General features: G+C 42.9%; 1 protein-coding gene across 1 annotated transcript in view; it reads right to left on the bottom strand.

Moving 5' to 3' along the window:
• Nucleotides 1-4,504: 4,504 nt before the first annotated feature.
• Nucleotides 4,505-15,011, bottom strand: part of CCDC36 (coiled-coil domain containing 36) — a 41,435-nt gene continuing 30,928 nt past the window's right edge. Inside the window, exons 5-8 of the mRNA XM_012651722.1 lie at nt 14,511-14,559; nt 14,230-14,317; nt 6,237-6,340; nt 4,505-5,891 (exon numbers count right to left, since the gene is read on the bottom strand). Of these exons, the coding sequence (XP_012507176.1) occupies nt 4,746-5,891; nt 6,237-6,340; nt 14,230-14,317; nt 14,511-14,559 (1,387 nt within the window). The 3' untranslated portion in view covers nt 4,505-4,745. The remainder of the gene's footprint in view (nt 5,892-6,236; nt 6,341-14,229; nt 14,318-14,510; nt 14,560-15,011) is intronic.

Here is a 15,011-nt window from a genome sequence, read left to right as displayed (position 1 = left end):
CTGGTGACATGATGTACTATTCCTGTCTCTGCATCCCTGGCTCCCTAAAGTGCCCAAGGAGACCTTCCTGCCTATGTCATCTGTGTCAATGCAAAGGGCACATGTATGTTCATCTGCTCAGGACAAGGTTTGGGGACTTCTCCAGGGATTTAGCTGGAGGGGAAATAGGAGTCTAGAATTTTAATAAAACTTCCTAGGAGGTTGGGGCACGGTGGTTCACACCTGTAATCCTAGCACTCTGGGAGCCCAAGGCAGGAGGATTGCTTGAGGTCAGGAGTTCGAGACCAGCCTAAGCAAGAATGAGACCCCATCTCTACTAAAAATAGAAAAAATTAGCCAGACATGGTGGTGGGTGCCTGTAGTCCCAGCTACTTGGGAGGCTAAGGCAGGAGGATCGCTTGAGCCCAGGAGTTTGAGGTTGCTGTGAGCCAGTCTGATACCACAGTACTCTAGCCTGGGTGACAGAGCGAGACTCTGTCTCAAAAAAAACAAAACCTTCCTCAGATTTGCCCAGAGCTAAGACTGAAGTCTTCTCAGGGAAACTTGAAAGTTGACCTTGGTGATGGCTGAGAAACTTCATGAATGTTTTACGTCACTCAGTTCTCTCTCCCACAGTTCATCTTGCTAAGCCAAACAATCACTGAATTGTTTCCGTGGAAACACCAAACTGCAATTTGGATTACCAGAATCAAAATAGAAACAAGACAGCTTCAAAAATAAATAGGAGCTTTGGAACCTGCAAGTCGCAAAGTAAAAATTCAAGCCATAGCACAAGGCATATGAGAAGCTGGGCTCATCCACCCCTATGAAGAGAGATTCCAGGACCCATGGATGCATCCCACTGGTTTTCATGCCAAAGCCACTAGAAACCAGCTTTGTAAGCGGCCTGGTAGACTTGGCAACAATACTTAAGGCAGGAGCTGGTCTGCAGAGGCTCCTAGAAGGAGAGGCTGGAGGGCTGGAGGGGAAGGCTGAGGAAGAAAGAATAGGAGCAAGGAGAGAGGTGAGTGAATGGCAGAGTGAAGGTGGGGAGCACAGAGTCACAGTTGAGGCCTGGGAGCATAGCAGCAGTTTTTTCAAAGGGACTCTTCAAGAGGCATGGCCATGTGCTGCAAATGGTGACCCTGCCCTCAGTTCAGCCAGACTGCAGTGTTCCCCACACCCAGGCATGGCTAGCTGTCCAGCCTCATGGATCTGGTTCTAGACCATGCACTCTTGCCAGGTGAGCTCTGGGGGCACTTCTGTTAGCATGCCTCTGCATCTGTAAGGCTCAACCCAGCACTGTTGGGTACTAGGACTTCTTCTCATCTCTGGGTTCTTCCTACTCCTCCCTCCTGCTCCTGTCACTCTAAGATAGGGGAAGCCACCCCCTGGCCTACCTGTCCTGGCTCCTTGGCATTTTCCTGGATCACCCACTGATAATTCCAAAGAAGACTCCAAAGGGATCAAAAGACCAGGAGGAAGGTGACAGACAACCTAGAGCCTGTGTCCACTCAGAAATGTGCTGGCAGGGCAACGACACCATCCTGATATAAAGTTGTGAGCTATGTTCAAAGATCGATGAATAGGATATGCAAAAGGGGCCTAACTCAGGCCAGTTTCCCTCCAGAAATAGACCAGGCCAGGCCCTCACCTGGTACCAGAGTGGCACTTCTGATTGAGCCATAAGATGTTTAATATGGCAAACAAGGGGAAGCCTTGGGAATCTAGTGCACTTGATTATAGATGATTATTGAAAAGGCTCTGTGACGCTGAGACAATCTGAGGCTCTGGCAACTTGCTTTCTCCTTGGAATGTGTGCGAGAACATTAATATTTTAGGTTCCAGCTAAATATTTATAGTGGGAACAAAGTTTTACTCAGGAAATCTATTTGACAATGGATCCCAGGCCTCGTGGGGAAGGACTCTCTGTCCTAGGGTGTCTGGAAAATGGCCTGATTTAATGAAGACTTTTGGCCTAAGGCCTGACATAAAAAAATTTTCAGAACTACCCAACCCTTGTAAGGAAGCAACTAACTTTTTTAAGGGCAGAGAGGCTGTTGTTTTCTGGGCAATTTGGACGAGAGACTTGTTGGAAACTGGCCTGGGAGAGAGAAGCAAGCACCTTGCAGGAGGCCCCTCATCAGGAGTCCTTTGGAGCTTCCGAGGCAAAATACCAAAAAGGGAAGTTGCAAAAGGATGCTATAGAGAGGACCCACTTCCAGGACAGGCCTGCAGAGGAGCTGTTTGAATGATAAGAAAGCAATCCCTGCCCTCAACAAGTATTAATCAAGTGTGTACTGGTGTCAGACACTCTGCTGGGTGCTGGGGACACAACAGGGATAAGGCAGATACTACACTTGCTTGTGAAGTTTATATTCCACTGGGCAAGGCAGGTGAAACACAGGTATACAAATTAATACATAATTTCAAATGGAGCAGTATAAGGAAATTAAAACTGCGCAAGGGAATGCGTAGTAAGTGGGATGAGTAGAGAGGTCAGGAAAGGCCTCCCTTAAATTGATACTTGAATGTGAAGACAATTGGGTGCTGCAATCAGCTTCATTTCCATTCTCAGGCTACAGTTGGAGTTGTATCAGTGGGAGGGGACCCTGGGTAGCTCTCTGGGCCCCAGGCCCATAGACCTCCCACCACATCCGCCCCTGCATAGCCACATACAGCTCCAGGAGTATCTGAAGAGCCAAAAACGTTGCATGCTCCCAGGGATGTGTCTGGGCTGTGTCACGCTCACCAAATCTGGTAGGAACACAATAGTTAATTAAATAAGCCTTAGGAATAAAGTAAGAAACAGAATATCCTTTCCTGATGATCCCTAGAGACAGGCAGCATAATTTTACTTAACCCAGCCTTGGTAGGAGATATGTTTACCACTTGTTCTACAAAAACACCTAATTCATGGAACACTGAGTCACTCTAACTTTGTTACACAAAATGAAATACTTCAGAAGAAATACAGGATTTCATAATTCACAGCAGAATCAAGGAACAAAGGGTCACATGAAATGCTTTGGCATTTCAAAGTTGGACAGACCCTTCAATAAGAAGGCCACAGTCATAAATACTGATGGAGTTCTCTCAACAGGGTCTCAACTTAGAATTAAAATAACTAAATATTAAACTGTCCAACTTAGAGTAATAAAAGATTTCTAGATACAGACTCCTCTGGCCTACAAGCTTCATGCTAACAGCTCAACAGGCACCTGAAGTTTGTCTGAAAAGGGCTGGAATGAACCCATTGTGAGGTTGGACATTTTCCTCTCATACCTTCCTTGTGCAAGCAATGAAAACCAGCAGGGAAGGCAGTGGAAGCTGGCAGAGGGTAGGGTGAGCAGACATCCAATGAAGCCCACAGGGATTGGAGAGGCCAGGGCAGCCTGAGGCACAGCCCATATCTGAATTTAACTGGCCTCAGAGAGGGTTCCTGTAGCTCCCAGCTACAGGCTACAGGAAGCTCTTCATCTGGAAATGAGAGTGAGAGCAGTTTAGGCTGGTGTCTGGCACCCCTGCCAAAGGTGTTACAGGCAAATTCAACTCCTCTAGACTTTTATGGGACACACATCCCTGAAAATAATGTAAATAATTTTTAAAAATAAGAAATCAAGGACCATTGCTTTTTACCATGTTCCACTCAGTGGCCCCAATGTCATTTACCTCACTGGCTTGGAAATGGGCGAATTCTGGAAGCCGTAGATTCCATGGGGATTTTCACTTTCATACAATACAGGAAAAGAAAGAAAACCCAGTTTGAATGGGGTGTTGTTTATTCAAAATCATCCTGGGAGAGCCTTAGGGACTAAAAAGATGGTATGCATCTTATCTATTTGATTTCATAAGTAAACTTAAGAGATTAAACTGGGAAATCAGTTCAATAACCTTGAAAGAAAAAGTATATATGCTTTTAAAGGTTTTATCTTTATTTTTGATTACAAAAGAAATATATATGTGTTGGAAAAATTCAAAAACTTCAGCAAGATATAAATGGAAAGCCAAAGTCTCATATAAGCTCACTGCTCTTCAGAAATAATAGAGGGCCTACAGACACTATCATTAGTTTTAAAATGGTGATTGAAAAACAGAACAGGGGAAAAAACAGCCAGGAAGAAAAATGGCTTGAGAACAGTGGTGCTGTGGACATTTGTTTGGTACCTGTCACCTCTTTCATTGGCATCCTTAACACTTTTTCTCTGTTCGCAAGAAGGTGGACTTAGTGTGTCCTGTAATGTGTCCTCTGATAAAAAATACAAACACTCTGGCAGCGTAACTGGATTAAAATAAGAAAAAAAATCCTGAGGCCTGGAAAGGTATTGGTCATGTGCAGGGAATATTTTGAAGACCAAAAACATTGTTTGGGAGTCATGCTGCCACAGCAACGGTTTTATGAGAGCCCTTCTGCTGCTACACAATATTCCATAAGGAAGCCTGCCCCCTTCACCAAGCACAGCCACCCTCCTGCCAATGCCCCACAACCAGGAAGCAGCCCTAGCTCGCATCACTGCTGTCTTCACACATTTCATTCCAATAAATAAGGATGCACTTATCCCTTATGCCCTTGTCATGGTCAGCACCTGGTATACAGAGTGCTGGATCTGCCCCTGCACCCCACTGATCCCACCCAAGAAGGCTTCTGACCCTGAGGGTCCCAGGCAGGCTTCAGGGTCTTTCTGCTGTTGGTCAGCCGAAGTGTTCTGCAATTTGTCTTTCTAGCTGAGACCAATAGAACATCAGCTGAAGTCACCATGGGCTCGTCAGAAGCCATCATCACTGCTATCAAAACCCAGGTCATAAAGCAAATTCTTCCCTGGCTCCTTGCATAGAGAAGGCTCTGAATTTCCAAGGTCACTGAGGTCACTGAACCAGCTCATCTGGTGGTCCCTCTGTGAACTGCTGGAAAGCAGGCTGCTGTCTTGGGAAGAGCACCCACTGAGCTGCAAGAGGCTCCCTTGCACTGCCTTTGCTGTCTTACTGGGCATGACTGTTCCTCCCCAAACAGGGCAGACTGGCTTTGTGGGGCTCCTGGAGCACTGCAGATGCAGGGGCTGAGCAAGGGGTTCCTGCTGCCCCACCAGGGGCCTTTGTGGGCCAGAAACTGGAGGCTGAGGACTCTGATATTTAGAATTGAAAACACAGGTCTTCCTTGGGGTTTGTTCCATCTTCCTGGCTAGAAGCCTGCCTCTGTGGGCTTTCCTGGGCTGCTGCTTCTTGCCTTTCGCCCGTCTTTCTACAGTCTTGCCTTTCTGTTTAGTCACCAACTGTTCACACGGGTCATACAAAAACATGCTTTTGGCTTGGTATTTTTGGCAGGTGTTCTTAGTGTTGATCGCAAAGTTGTTTAAGTCCAGGGACATGAACTGTGAGGCTCCTTGAGAAACTGGGTCCTTGACACCAGGAATTTTGTGGCCTGAGATGCTGGAGCCGTGGTTCTTAGGACCTGTTTTAGAATTCTTGCAGTTAATCTGCACTGCCTTGTCCTTTACATGCCCATTTCCTTTATGGGGCCCAACTGTCAGCAGTGCATCCTCTTCTTGGAGAGCATCACTCTTTGCTCTTTGACCCCAGACACCAGATTCTTCAGGCCTTAGGGAGCCCATACTGGGATTCCACACAGTAGGGAGGGCCTGGGCCTGCCATATAACTGGTTCCTTAGAGGCATATTTTTCCTGCCTGGTGAGAGTGAGGCTCTGGGCCAGAGGTGGCGATGTCTGAGAAGTGCTGTCTTTCATGTGCCCAGGTACCCGAGGCACTGAGATCAAGCTCTTCAGCTCTGCTAGGACACTGGGCATATTCAGCTGGCCTAGGTGGTCACACAGCTGCTGGAAGTCCTTACTCTGCTGGACAACTAGAGCTTCAAGGTGCTTCAAGTTGGATTTCATTTCTATAAACTCTGCTTCTCTCTGGGGAGAGGAAGTGAGAAAAAGGAGAGTGATGGACAGTGGAAGTCAGAATGCACAACAAAACATGGGAACAGATCAATGGATGTGCTAGCAGAACCAAGGCTTGCCCCTTGCAGGGCACCTCACAGGGTAAGCATGACTACACTCTGGAACTGGGCCCCTGGGGCCCACATTATGCCAGGGAACCTTGGGGGAAGAAAGCTAACCTATACTGTGGCCCATTACCAAGGGGCCTGTACTAGCCTCTGGCCTTGGCTGAAAATTTGCAACTTTAAAGGTGTCTCTCTGGGTCTAGTGACAAAGCCAAAAATGCACTTGAGGAAAGCGGTTGGGGTTTACACTTACAGCTTCAAATCTCCTCTGCATCTCAAGGATGGCCTGCTCCTTGTTGCCTTTATCCTGTACTGCCTCAAACACCACGTCATTCTGGGCCCGTGTAGTCTCTTGCACTAAATACAAAATAATGACAATTCACCTCATGAAGACTATGGTTGCTCCACCTGCCCATACCATAGCAGTTAAAGGGAGGAGCTGGATGCACACATGGGCCACTGAGTCTTCTCTGCTAGCACCCAGGGCTCTGCCCTCCCAGACCAGAGTGGTTGATCCAGACTCTTCTTCACTCCCTCCCTGAGAAGATTCTGGCCAGGCCAGACCCAACCTCAGCACCTCAGATCCTGAGAATCTGTTGCCCACATGACAGCACCAGCCTCCTCCATGGCTTTCCTTCCAGGCCCCATCACCAGAGTGATCTTTGTAGAATGTAGAATGACCCCTCTAAAACCTTCACTGAAATTTTCAATGGCACTCCACTGGCCACTGGACAAAATCTAAATCTTTTTTTTTTGTTTGTCTGAGACAGAGTCTCACTCTGTTGCCCAGGCTAGAGTGCCATGGCATCAGCCTAGCTCACAGCAACCTCAAGCTCCTGGGCTCAAGCGATCCTCCTGCCTCAGCCTCCCGAGTAGCTGGGACTACAGGCATGCGCCACCATGCCCGGCTAATTTTTTCTTTATATATTTTTAGTTGTCCAGCTAATTTTCTTTCTGTTTTTAGTAAAGACAGGGTCTCGCTCTTGCTCAGGCTGGTCTCAAACTCCTGAGCTCAAACGATCCACCTGTCTTGGCCTCCCAGAGTGCTAGGATTACAGGCTTGAGCCTGGCCTAAATCTAAATCTTTAAATTGGCTAACAAGACCTAGGCTCACTTCCCTTTACTCACTTCTCTTCCTCTTCATCCCTAGGCTCTGTTTTCTGAGCAATTTCTCTCTTACTACTGGCCTTTGTGCAAGCTGTTTCCTTAGCTTGGAGGAGTCCTGTTTCTATCCCTGTCACCCAACCCTCTCCCTAAACATCACCTTAGTTCAACTAATTTCTATTCTTCCTTCTGCTCTCAGCAGTCACCTCCTCAGAAAACACCAGTTCCCACCCAGCTTGGGTGCATCTTCTCTGTTGGTGGCACCATGTGTGTGCCCTACCATCACTTATAGCCCTTCACTTATTTATCCCCTGTTTACTCTTGGACCCGAATAAACTAGGGGACTGGGTGCTAACCACAGCAGGACTGATAGTGATTTTCCTCTTTGGCATGAGAAATTTTTTTTTTTTTTTTTTTTTTAGACAGAGTCTCACTCTGTTGCCCGGGCTAGAGTGTCGTGGCGTCAGCCTAGCTCACAGCAACCTCAAACTCCTGGGCTCAAGCGATCCTTCTGCCTCAGCCTCCCGAGTAGCTGGGACTACAGGCATGCGCCACCATGCCTGGCTAATTTTTTCTATATATTTTTAGCTGTCCAATTAATTTCTTTCTATTTTTGGTAGAGACGGGGTCTCGCTCTTGCTCAGGCTGGTCTCGAACTCCTGAACTCAAACGATCCGCCCACCTCGGCCTCCCAGAGTGCTAAGATTACAGGCGTGAGCCACCGCGCCTGGCAGAGAAAAATTTTTTTTTTAATTTTAGTTTTCACAGGGTTCCCTGGGATGCCTGGGGAGATTCTATACATACCCACACACATTTATTCAATGACACATTGTATTGCAATTAATCATTGCTGTTCTTTTGCTAAACTATAGGTCATGTGAAGTTGCTCTTAGATTTATTCAACAAATGTTTAATGAGCACATACTATGTGCCAGGCACTATGAAAATAAGCGTGATCAGGACAGATAAAGCCTTCTTGAAATTACAATCTAATCAGAGAAAATAGGTAGTTAATAAGTAATTATACAAATAACTATTTATAGATATAACAAGTGCTCTAAAGGAAGGTATACCAAGCTTGAGACCATGCAACAGGCAGACCTAGTCAATCTCAGGGGTAAGATTTCCCTAAGGAACTGATATTTAGCTGAATTATCATTAACCCATGGAGGAAAGAATGTTGCCAACAGAAGAAAGAGTATGTTCCAAAAAGAGGAACAATGAGATCAGTGTGGCTGAAGCATGGTGAGCACAGGGCTGGGAGGCAGGCCACACCTGGCTAGAGGAGTATGTGGGCCATGGAAAGATTTGTGGACTTGATTCTAGACTTTATTCACAGACACAGTTAAGCAGAGAGTTTGCATGATTACATTTTCTCTTTAAAAAGAAGCACTTTTTCTACAATTCAAATGATAAACTGGAGGATGAAAGAACAGAATAGAGATCAGAAATGACACAAATTATAGGGGATTTTATGGTCAGGCATGGTGGCGCAAACCTGTAGTCCCAACTATTGGGGAGGCTGAGGCAGGAGGATCACTTGAGCCCAGGAATTTGAGGTCATAGTGAGCTATGATCACACCACTGCACTCTATCCTGGGTGACAGAGTGAGACGATGTCTCAAAAAAAGGGGGGGGTGGATTTTAAATCAGCGGAAAAAAGATGGATTATTCAATCATAGCATTGGGACAAACTGGGTAGCCATTTACCAGATAAGTAACTTGACTCTCTAATCCTCATAATCCTGTTAAGAATATCAAAGCTCCATAATATGATTTAGTTTAGAAAAGATCCGAAGTTCTTTTACTTCTCATTCAGGCTTATTTCAAAGTGTTTGTTTTTTTTTTTTTTTTGGAGACAAGAGTCTTACTGTGTTGCCAGGGCTAGAGTGCAGTGATGTTGTAGCTCACTGCAACCTCAAACTCCTGGGCCCAAGCGATCCTCCTGCCTCAGTCAGCCCCCCGAGTAGCTGGGACTACAGGCACGCGCCACCACACCCAGCTGATTTTTCTATTTTTTGTAGAGACGGGGTCTCACTCTTGCTCAGGCTGGTCTTGAACTCCTGAGCTCAAATGATCCTCCTGCCTCAGCCTCCCAATTTGCTAGGATTACAGGCACGAAGCCACTGCACCTGGCCTGTCTGAATCTATTAATTGGAGATTTACAGTTTTATCTGAAGGTTTATTGTCAGACACAGTGCTAGGAGCATGGGAAACAATTGTGAACAAAACAGTCTACCTACATGAATTTTGCAGTCTAGAAGAGGACAAAAATAACAATAAACAAGTAAGTAAACATGCACATAAATTAATACAAATTGTAATTGATGCTATGATAGGGATTATGATACAAATAAGTGGACAGGGGCACCTACTTTAGATAAGGTCATCAGAGATGGAGACAGTTAATGTGAAACCAGAACAATAAAAAGGAGCCAGCCCTGCAAAGATTAGAAGAAAGTGGTTCAGGTAGAGGAAAGAGTGGGTATAAAAGTTCTGAGGCAAAAAAAAAAAAGCCTGTTGTTACTAGGAATAGACAAGCCAGTCTTGCAAAGAGCAGCAAAAATGGTAAATTCTATGTTTTAAACTTTTTTTTAAATTTTAGAATGTTACAGGTGTACAAATGTTTCGGTTACAATTGCTTTTATACCATTGGAGTCAAAGTTACAAGTGTGCCCATCCCCCAGTTCCTGTAAATTTTATGTTATGTGTATTTTACCACAGTTTTAAAAAATTGGGTCCAGTAATTTTGCACAGGAAGCTTTGAGAGATGTTGTCTTCTGTAGTCTCCTAAAGTTGGGACAAAATTGAACAAACAAGATGACTTTGGTGCTTTGGAAAGTGTGAAAACTGTTAATGAACTCTGTTCTCCACTATTGGGAGAAGTAACCAAAATTAATGGAGCTCTTGCAGAAAACCCAGAATTTGTCAACAAATTTTATTATGAAGATGGTTGGCTGATCAAGGTGACACTGAGTAACCCTTCAGAATTAGATGAACTGATGAGTGAAGAAGCATATAAGAACTAAGTAAAACCTATTGAGGAGTGAAAATGGAAAGCCTAAATAAACTAGTATGAAACAACTCAATTCAGCATTGTTATCTGAAATTAGTAGTAGATAGAAGTCTGAAAATAGCAACTTTTGGCACAGCAATGGGAAAAGAAACTATTGGCAACATTGCTACTGGAAGAAAATACTGCTTAACTTTCTAATGATTACAGATAAACACAATATGCAATGCATCTTTTTCACAATACCCTATGATTTTTAGGTTATGCTCTAGGTGCTAGTTATAATATTCAAAACACATGAAATTGTCCATGGTAAAAATTATTAAAACTATGTGATACAAATATAATATTTTTATCTTAAGCCTCATATAATATTGTAACTTGATTAAATCTATCCCTAGATTTGGGTCAAAATATTTAATGATCTTTCCATTGAAAATAACTGCGAGTACAGAAAAGTTTTTGTTAATTGTATAGTGTCAGATGAAGAACAATACTATCTTAATTTTGTATTATACTGCATTTGCTGGTGCTATTTTTATACAGTGAAGCAACAGCTTTCCAGCAAAATAAGACACAATTTAATAATAAAACATTCAACTTCATTTTTAAAAAATAAGAATTTTTTAGAAAGAAATTTTTTCCTCCTCCTCAACACAAGTTAAATTCCAATGTGTCAATCAGTTAGAAAGAGGCTGTTTACTTATGTACTGAATTACTGCTCCTAAACTCAATTAGTCAAATATTTTTCAGACTTCCATGTAGATATTTATAGCAGGGAGCAAATGTAATTATCCTTCCCTAGAAGAGTTCCTAAATAGCAATGTTTCTTAGCAACAGTGGACATCACCGACCCTCACAAAAGCAGAGGATAAGAAAGGCAAGCAAAGTGTTTGATTCTGGATTAACTGCTCATAAAGCATCCACCTGTGGTCCCACACATTTGGTCCTTGTCCCCAGGGAAACATATGTTTGGGGTCTTCTCCTTAACAAGAGCTTTTGCATGGAGCTCATTACTTCCAATATCTATCCATTTTTTCTCTTTTAAAAATTTTTTTGCGTTATGAAAATAACTCAAAATCATAACAGGATAAATAGGCATACAATGAAAACCGATTGACTTGGCTAGGTGAAGTGGCTCACACCTGTAATTCTAGCACTATGGGAGGCTGAGGTGGTAGGTTCACTTGAGTTCAGGTGTTCAAGACCAGCCTGAGCAAGAGTGAGACCCTGTCTCTACTAAAAATAGAGAAATTAGCCAGGCATTGTGGCGGGAGCCTGTAGTCCCAGCTACTCTGGAGGCTGAGGCAGGAGCATATAGCTTGAGCCCAGGAAGTGGAGGTTGCAGTGAGCTACGATGATGCCACTGCACTCTTCCCAGGGAGACAGAGCAAGATTCTACCTCAACAACAACAACAAAAAAGAAACCGAAAAGAACTGAGAATTGCTGGGGAGGAGATCCACAAAAAATAATAAATAAATGAAAAATAAAAATGATCGAATCTCTCCCCTGCGAACCTTGGGTCCCACTTCCAGATTTAACAATATTAGCAGTTTCTGGAATTTTACATTAATACATGTGCATGTCTGTGTATGTGGATACATTATAGATCCTGTGTGTGTGTCTCTAGAAGAGGACTAATTTCATTTCCGATTTGACTATAAACATTAGATATTTTTAGCTTTTGTGTAAAAATGCCATTTAAAATCCATTTCCATATTTTGGACAATATCTCTGTTTTCCTGTTAAGATGAATTTTAGAAAATTCATTTCTATAATATTTTAGCAATGTGACAGGGACTTAATTGAGATGAGATCAAATTCTGATGCAAGATAGAAAGGAATGCTTTTCCATTGATGGCTAGTGATTTTCCTTTTACTCTAGTTTTGTTCTTCCTGCTGTGCTGATAAGAGCCTGAGGAAGGATCTCGGAGTCTCCTTGTGTAAGAGGAGACCCCTCAGACCCTACTTTTTTTAGGGACACCCTTCCCAATTCTCATTGGCTTGTCACACTCCCCAAGATGTCTTGGAGCAAACTGTGTATATGAGAACAGCACCTTGTTGTTATAATTTAACAATGAACATATATTTCCATTCCACCATGTTCTTATAGATGGATCTCATTCTTCTTAACAATTATATGTATTTTGCTTGGAAAGACTCTTCTCATTCTAAAATTATAAAAATGATGACCATGCTTTCTTCTAGTTCTTTTTATGATTTAATCATTATACTTAATATATTGACTCATATGAAATTTATTCTGATATATAAAGTTACCTATTTTCCAAAAGAGACATTTTCTGATTTTGATACTGGCTGCTCCTTTTTATTTTCCTAATTATCATGTTTTGCAATAGAGGTAACACCTATCAGGTGAAAATACTACTCTCCACTTAATTGATCTACCTAAACTCAAGGTAAAGCAGGATGTAGGTGGCCTTGGTAATTCATTTTATTACTCTGGTCCTTGGTGTCCTCAGCTGAAGAACAGGAGGAGTTAGATTAGATAGCTACAGTGACCCTTCTGGTTCGGCAGGCAGACTGACTGGGAAAAGATTTCAAGACCTCATTTTATGAAGACACCAAATGCACAATGACACAAGACAGCACTTCCACACAGTATCATTACTTCCCCATCCCTGTTGAGTGCAGTGAGTGCATACTGAAAGCCTGCAGAATGCACTGAGTGGAGTTTATTGTTCTAGGCCAGCAAGATTGGGCCTGGCCATATGATAGAGGATTTTTCTGGTTCCTCTCTCAGTGACTAATTTTCTGCTCCTGATCATTGCCTACCAAGAAGGGAATGATTCTGGACAGGCTATTTGTGCCCATTTTCAAGAATGACCTTCCTAACCAATATGATGCCACTGTGTTTGTTACTGTTTGCCCTCTTAGTGTGGCTCCCTCTTCTGAGTCTTACCCTCTGAAAATTAGGGAACCTTCAGGGGCAAAGGATCAGGATCCCTGTGCTTACTATAAGGCAGATTCAGTTCTAGTCCTCTCTCTGCCTTGATCTTGTATTGGGGTCTTGGGTACTTCCATTCCCTTTTCTGGGACTTAAATGTCATGCTTTTGCCGTAATCCTCCTTTTTGTACTTCACCCAGTTTTAAATCTAGAACAAAAAACAGAATGCTTTCCTTGGGCACTTACAAATGAGTATTCTATCATGTTATACAAAGGAAGCATCCCTGATTTGCTTCTGCTCTCTGCTTTGCTACTTCTTGTCAGGGTAACTGTCCTAGGCTTCCAGAACCACTTTCCAAACAGATACTATAGTTGCCCTGTGTGTGGGATACCCAGGTTGAAAGCCAGGAGACAGTACAGTGCTTCTTTGCAAACAGATGGGGATTAATTTCTAGGCCACACAAAGGCATTAATTTTGTAAATCATGAGCAATCCATCCCATGGCATTTTAATAAGTTGTCTTTAACTTGTTTAAAATAAAAAATAAACATAAAAAGGCAAACAAGTACAGATGCACAGTCATCAGCTTACTATTTTGCTGAGAAACTGGTGATTCTAGAGAAGTATCCACCTAATGACAACTGTGCATTGGCTCTCTTCTGTTTATAAGGGCTAGGCCCATGGTTTCATCTAAATGTAAATCACTAATTGGCAGAGTAGGGGATTTTACAAACAGCAAACTGTAACTGAAACTGAGAATGATGTGATTAGCTACAAAATAGCTCTCACTGAAACCAAGGCAGCAAGAAGAACAGTGGGTGACTGGCGTATTTCTAACTCCTAAGGGGGCAGTGTCTCTACAGACAGCACAGGCAGCAATTCATTTGGGACTCAGGGATGCTGCTGAAGTGAATCAGCAGCATCCCTGAGTGAGATGAGAAACCTGGTGGAGCTACCTGCTCTCAGGCAGCAGGTTTACTGGGTGGGGGATTTTTACTTCACAAAAGGCATCAAGGGACCACAGCATTGTCACACAGAGGTGAGTCCCACTACCCAGCTTAGCGAACCCCACATTTCTTCAAGACTAATCTGATGTACCCACCCATCTCTCTGAAACCCTGTATAGAATCTCACCACTAGAAACCTGGCCAAGGTCAGAAAGTTCACGTTTACAACTTGCCAGTGCCCTATGCTGATAATCTCAAACATGAGGCACTCACATGTCTTGGCCACAGTCTCCAAAGAATCCAAAATAGATTGGCTTCTTGAACTGAGATGTTCCTCAGACTTTTCCACAGATGTCTGTAACTAAGAAACCCAAAATTAATAGGAGTTCAAAGACCATTGCCTTATTTTATTAACCTGGAGAATTGTCATTTAATGATTAAAAAGGGGTAATTTAAATATTGCTATTCTACATGAACTAAAGCCAATACAATATAATTATTAAACTTCTTAAAATGTAAGATGTTCTAGCTCCTTGAAATGTAGCCATACTTACCCTGTGAATGCTTTCTCTAACATGGGAAACAAAGTTGTATAGAGTGTCACTAAAATAGGAGAGAAAAAAGAAAACAAATCTTTGTGAAATACTGAAGTGATATATAACAATTGAGTCCATTAATATGGCAGGTTTTCACCTAGGTGAGCATCAAAACACTGCTTGATCAGAGTTGGAGACTTGAACCTGAGAAACCTTAGCGCCCAGTCAGAAAAAAGGTTATTTTTTATAACCTTGATTCCAAGGAGAATCACTTTTTTTCTTTTTAAAATCCACTTTTTATGTATCTTAAATAAGGTTAAATTTTAGCAGCTTAAGTGGTTAGCCAGAGTAGAAAAGACCACCTTTCCTGTTTATAGTAAACTGGTTTCAGAAGGTAGTAGCAGCTTCTTTCTGGTAGTCCAAAATTCCTGAACACATCTTAGTCTTATCATCATTTTGACTATAAAAATGAGGTTAGTATAAAAACAATTTTGGGAAAAAATATGTTACCCAGCTGGC

This window comes from Propithecus coquereli, unplaced genomic scaffold (assembly GCF_000956105.1).
Source record: "Propithecus coquereli isolate 6110/MARCELLA unplaced genomic scaffold, Pcoq_1.0 Scaffold1, whole genome shotgun sequence".
Classification (NCBI taxonomy): Eukaryota; Metazoa; Chordata; class Mammalia; order Primates; family Indriidae; genus Propithecus; species Propithecus coquereli.
The sequence above is the reverse complement of the archived record's forward strand: the minus strand, read 5'-3'. Positions and strand labels throughout refer to the sequence as shown.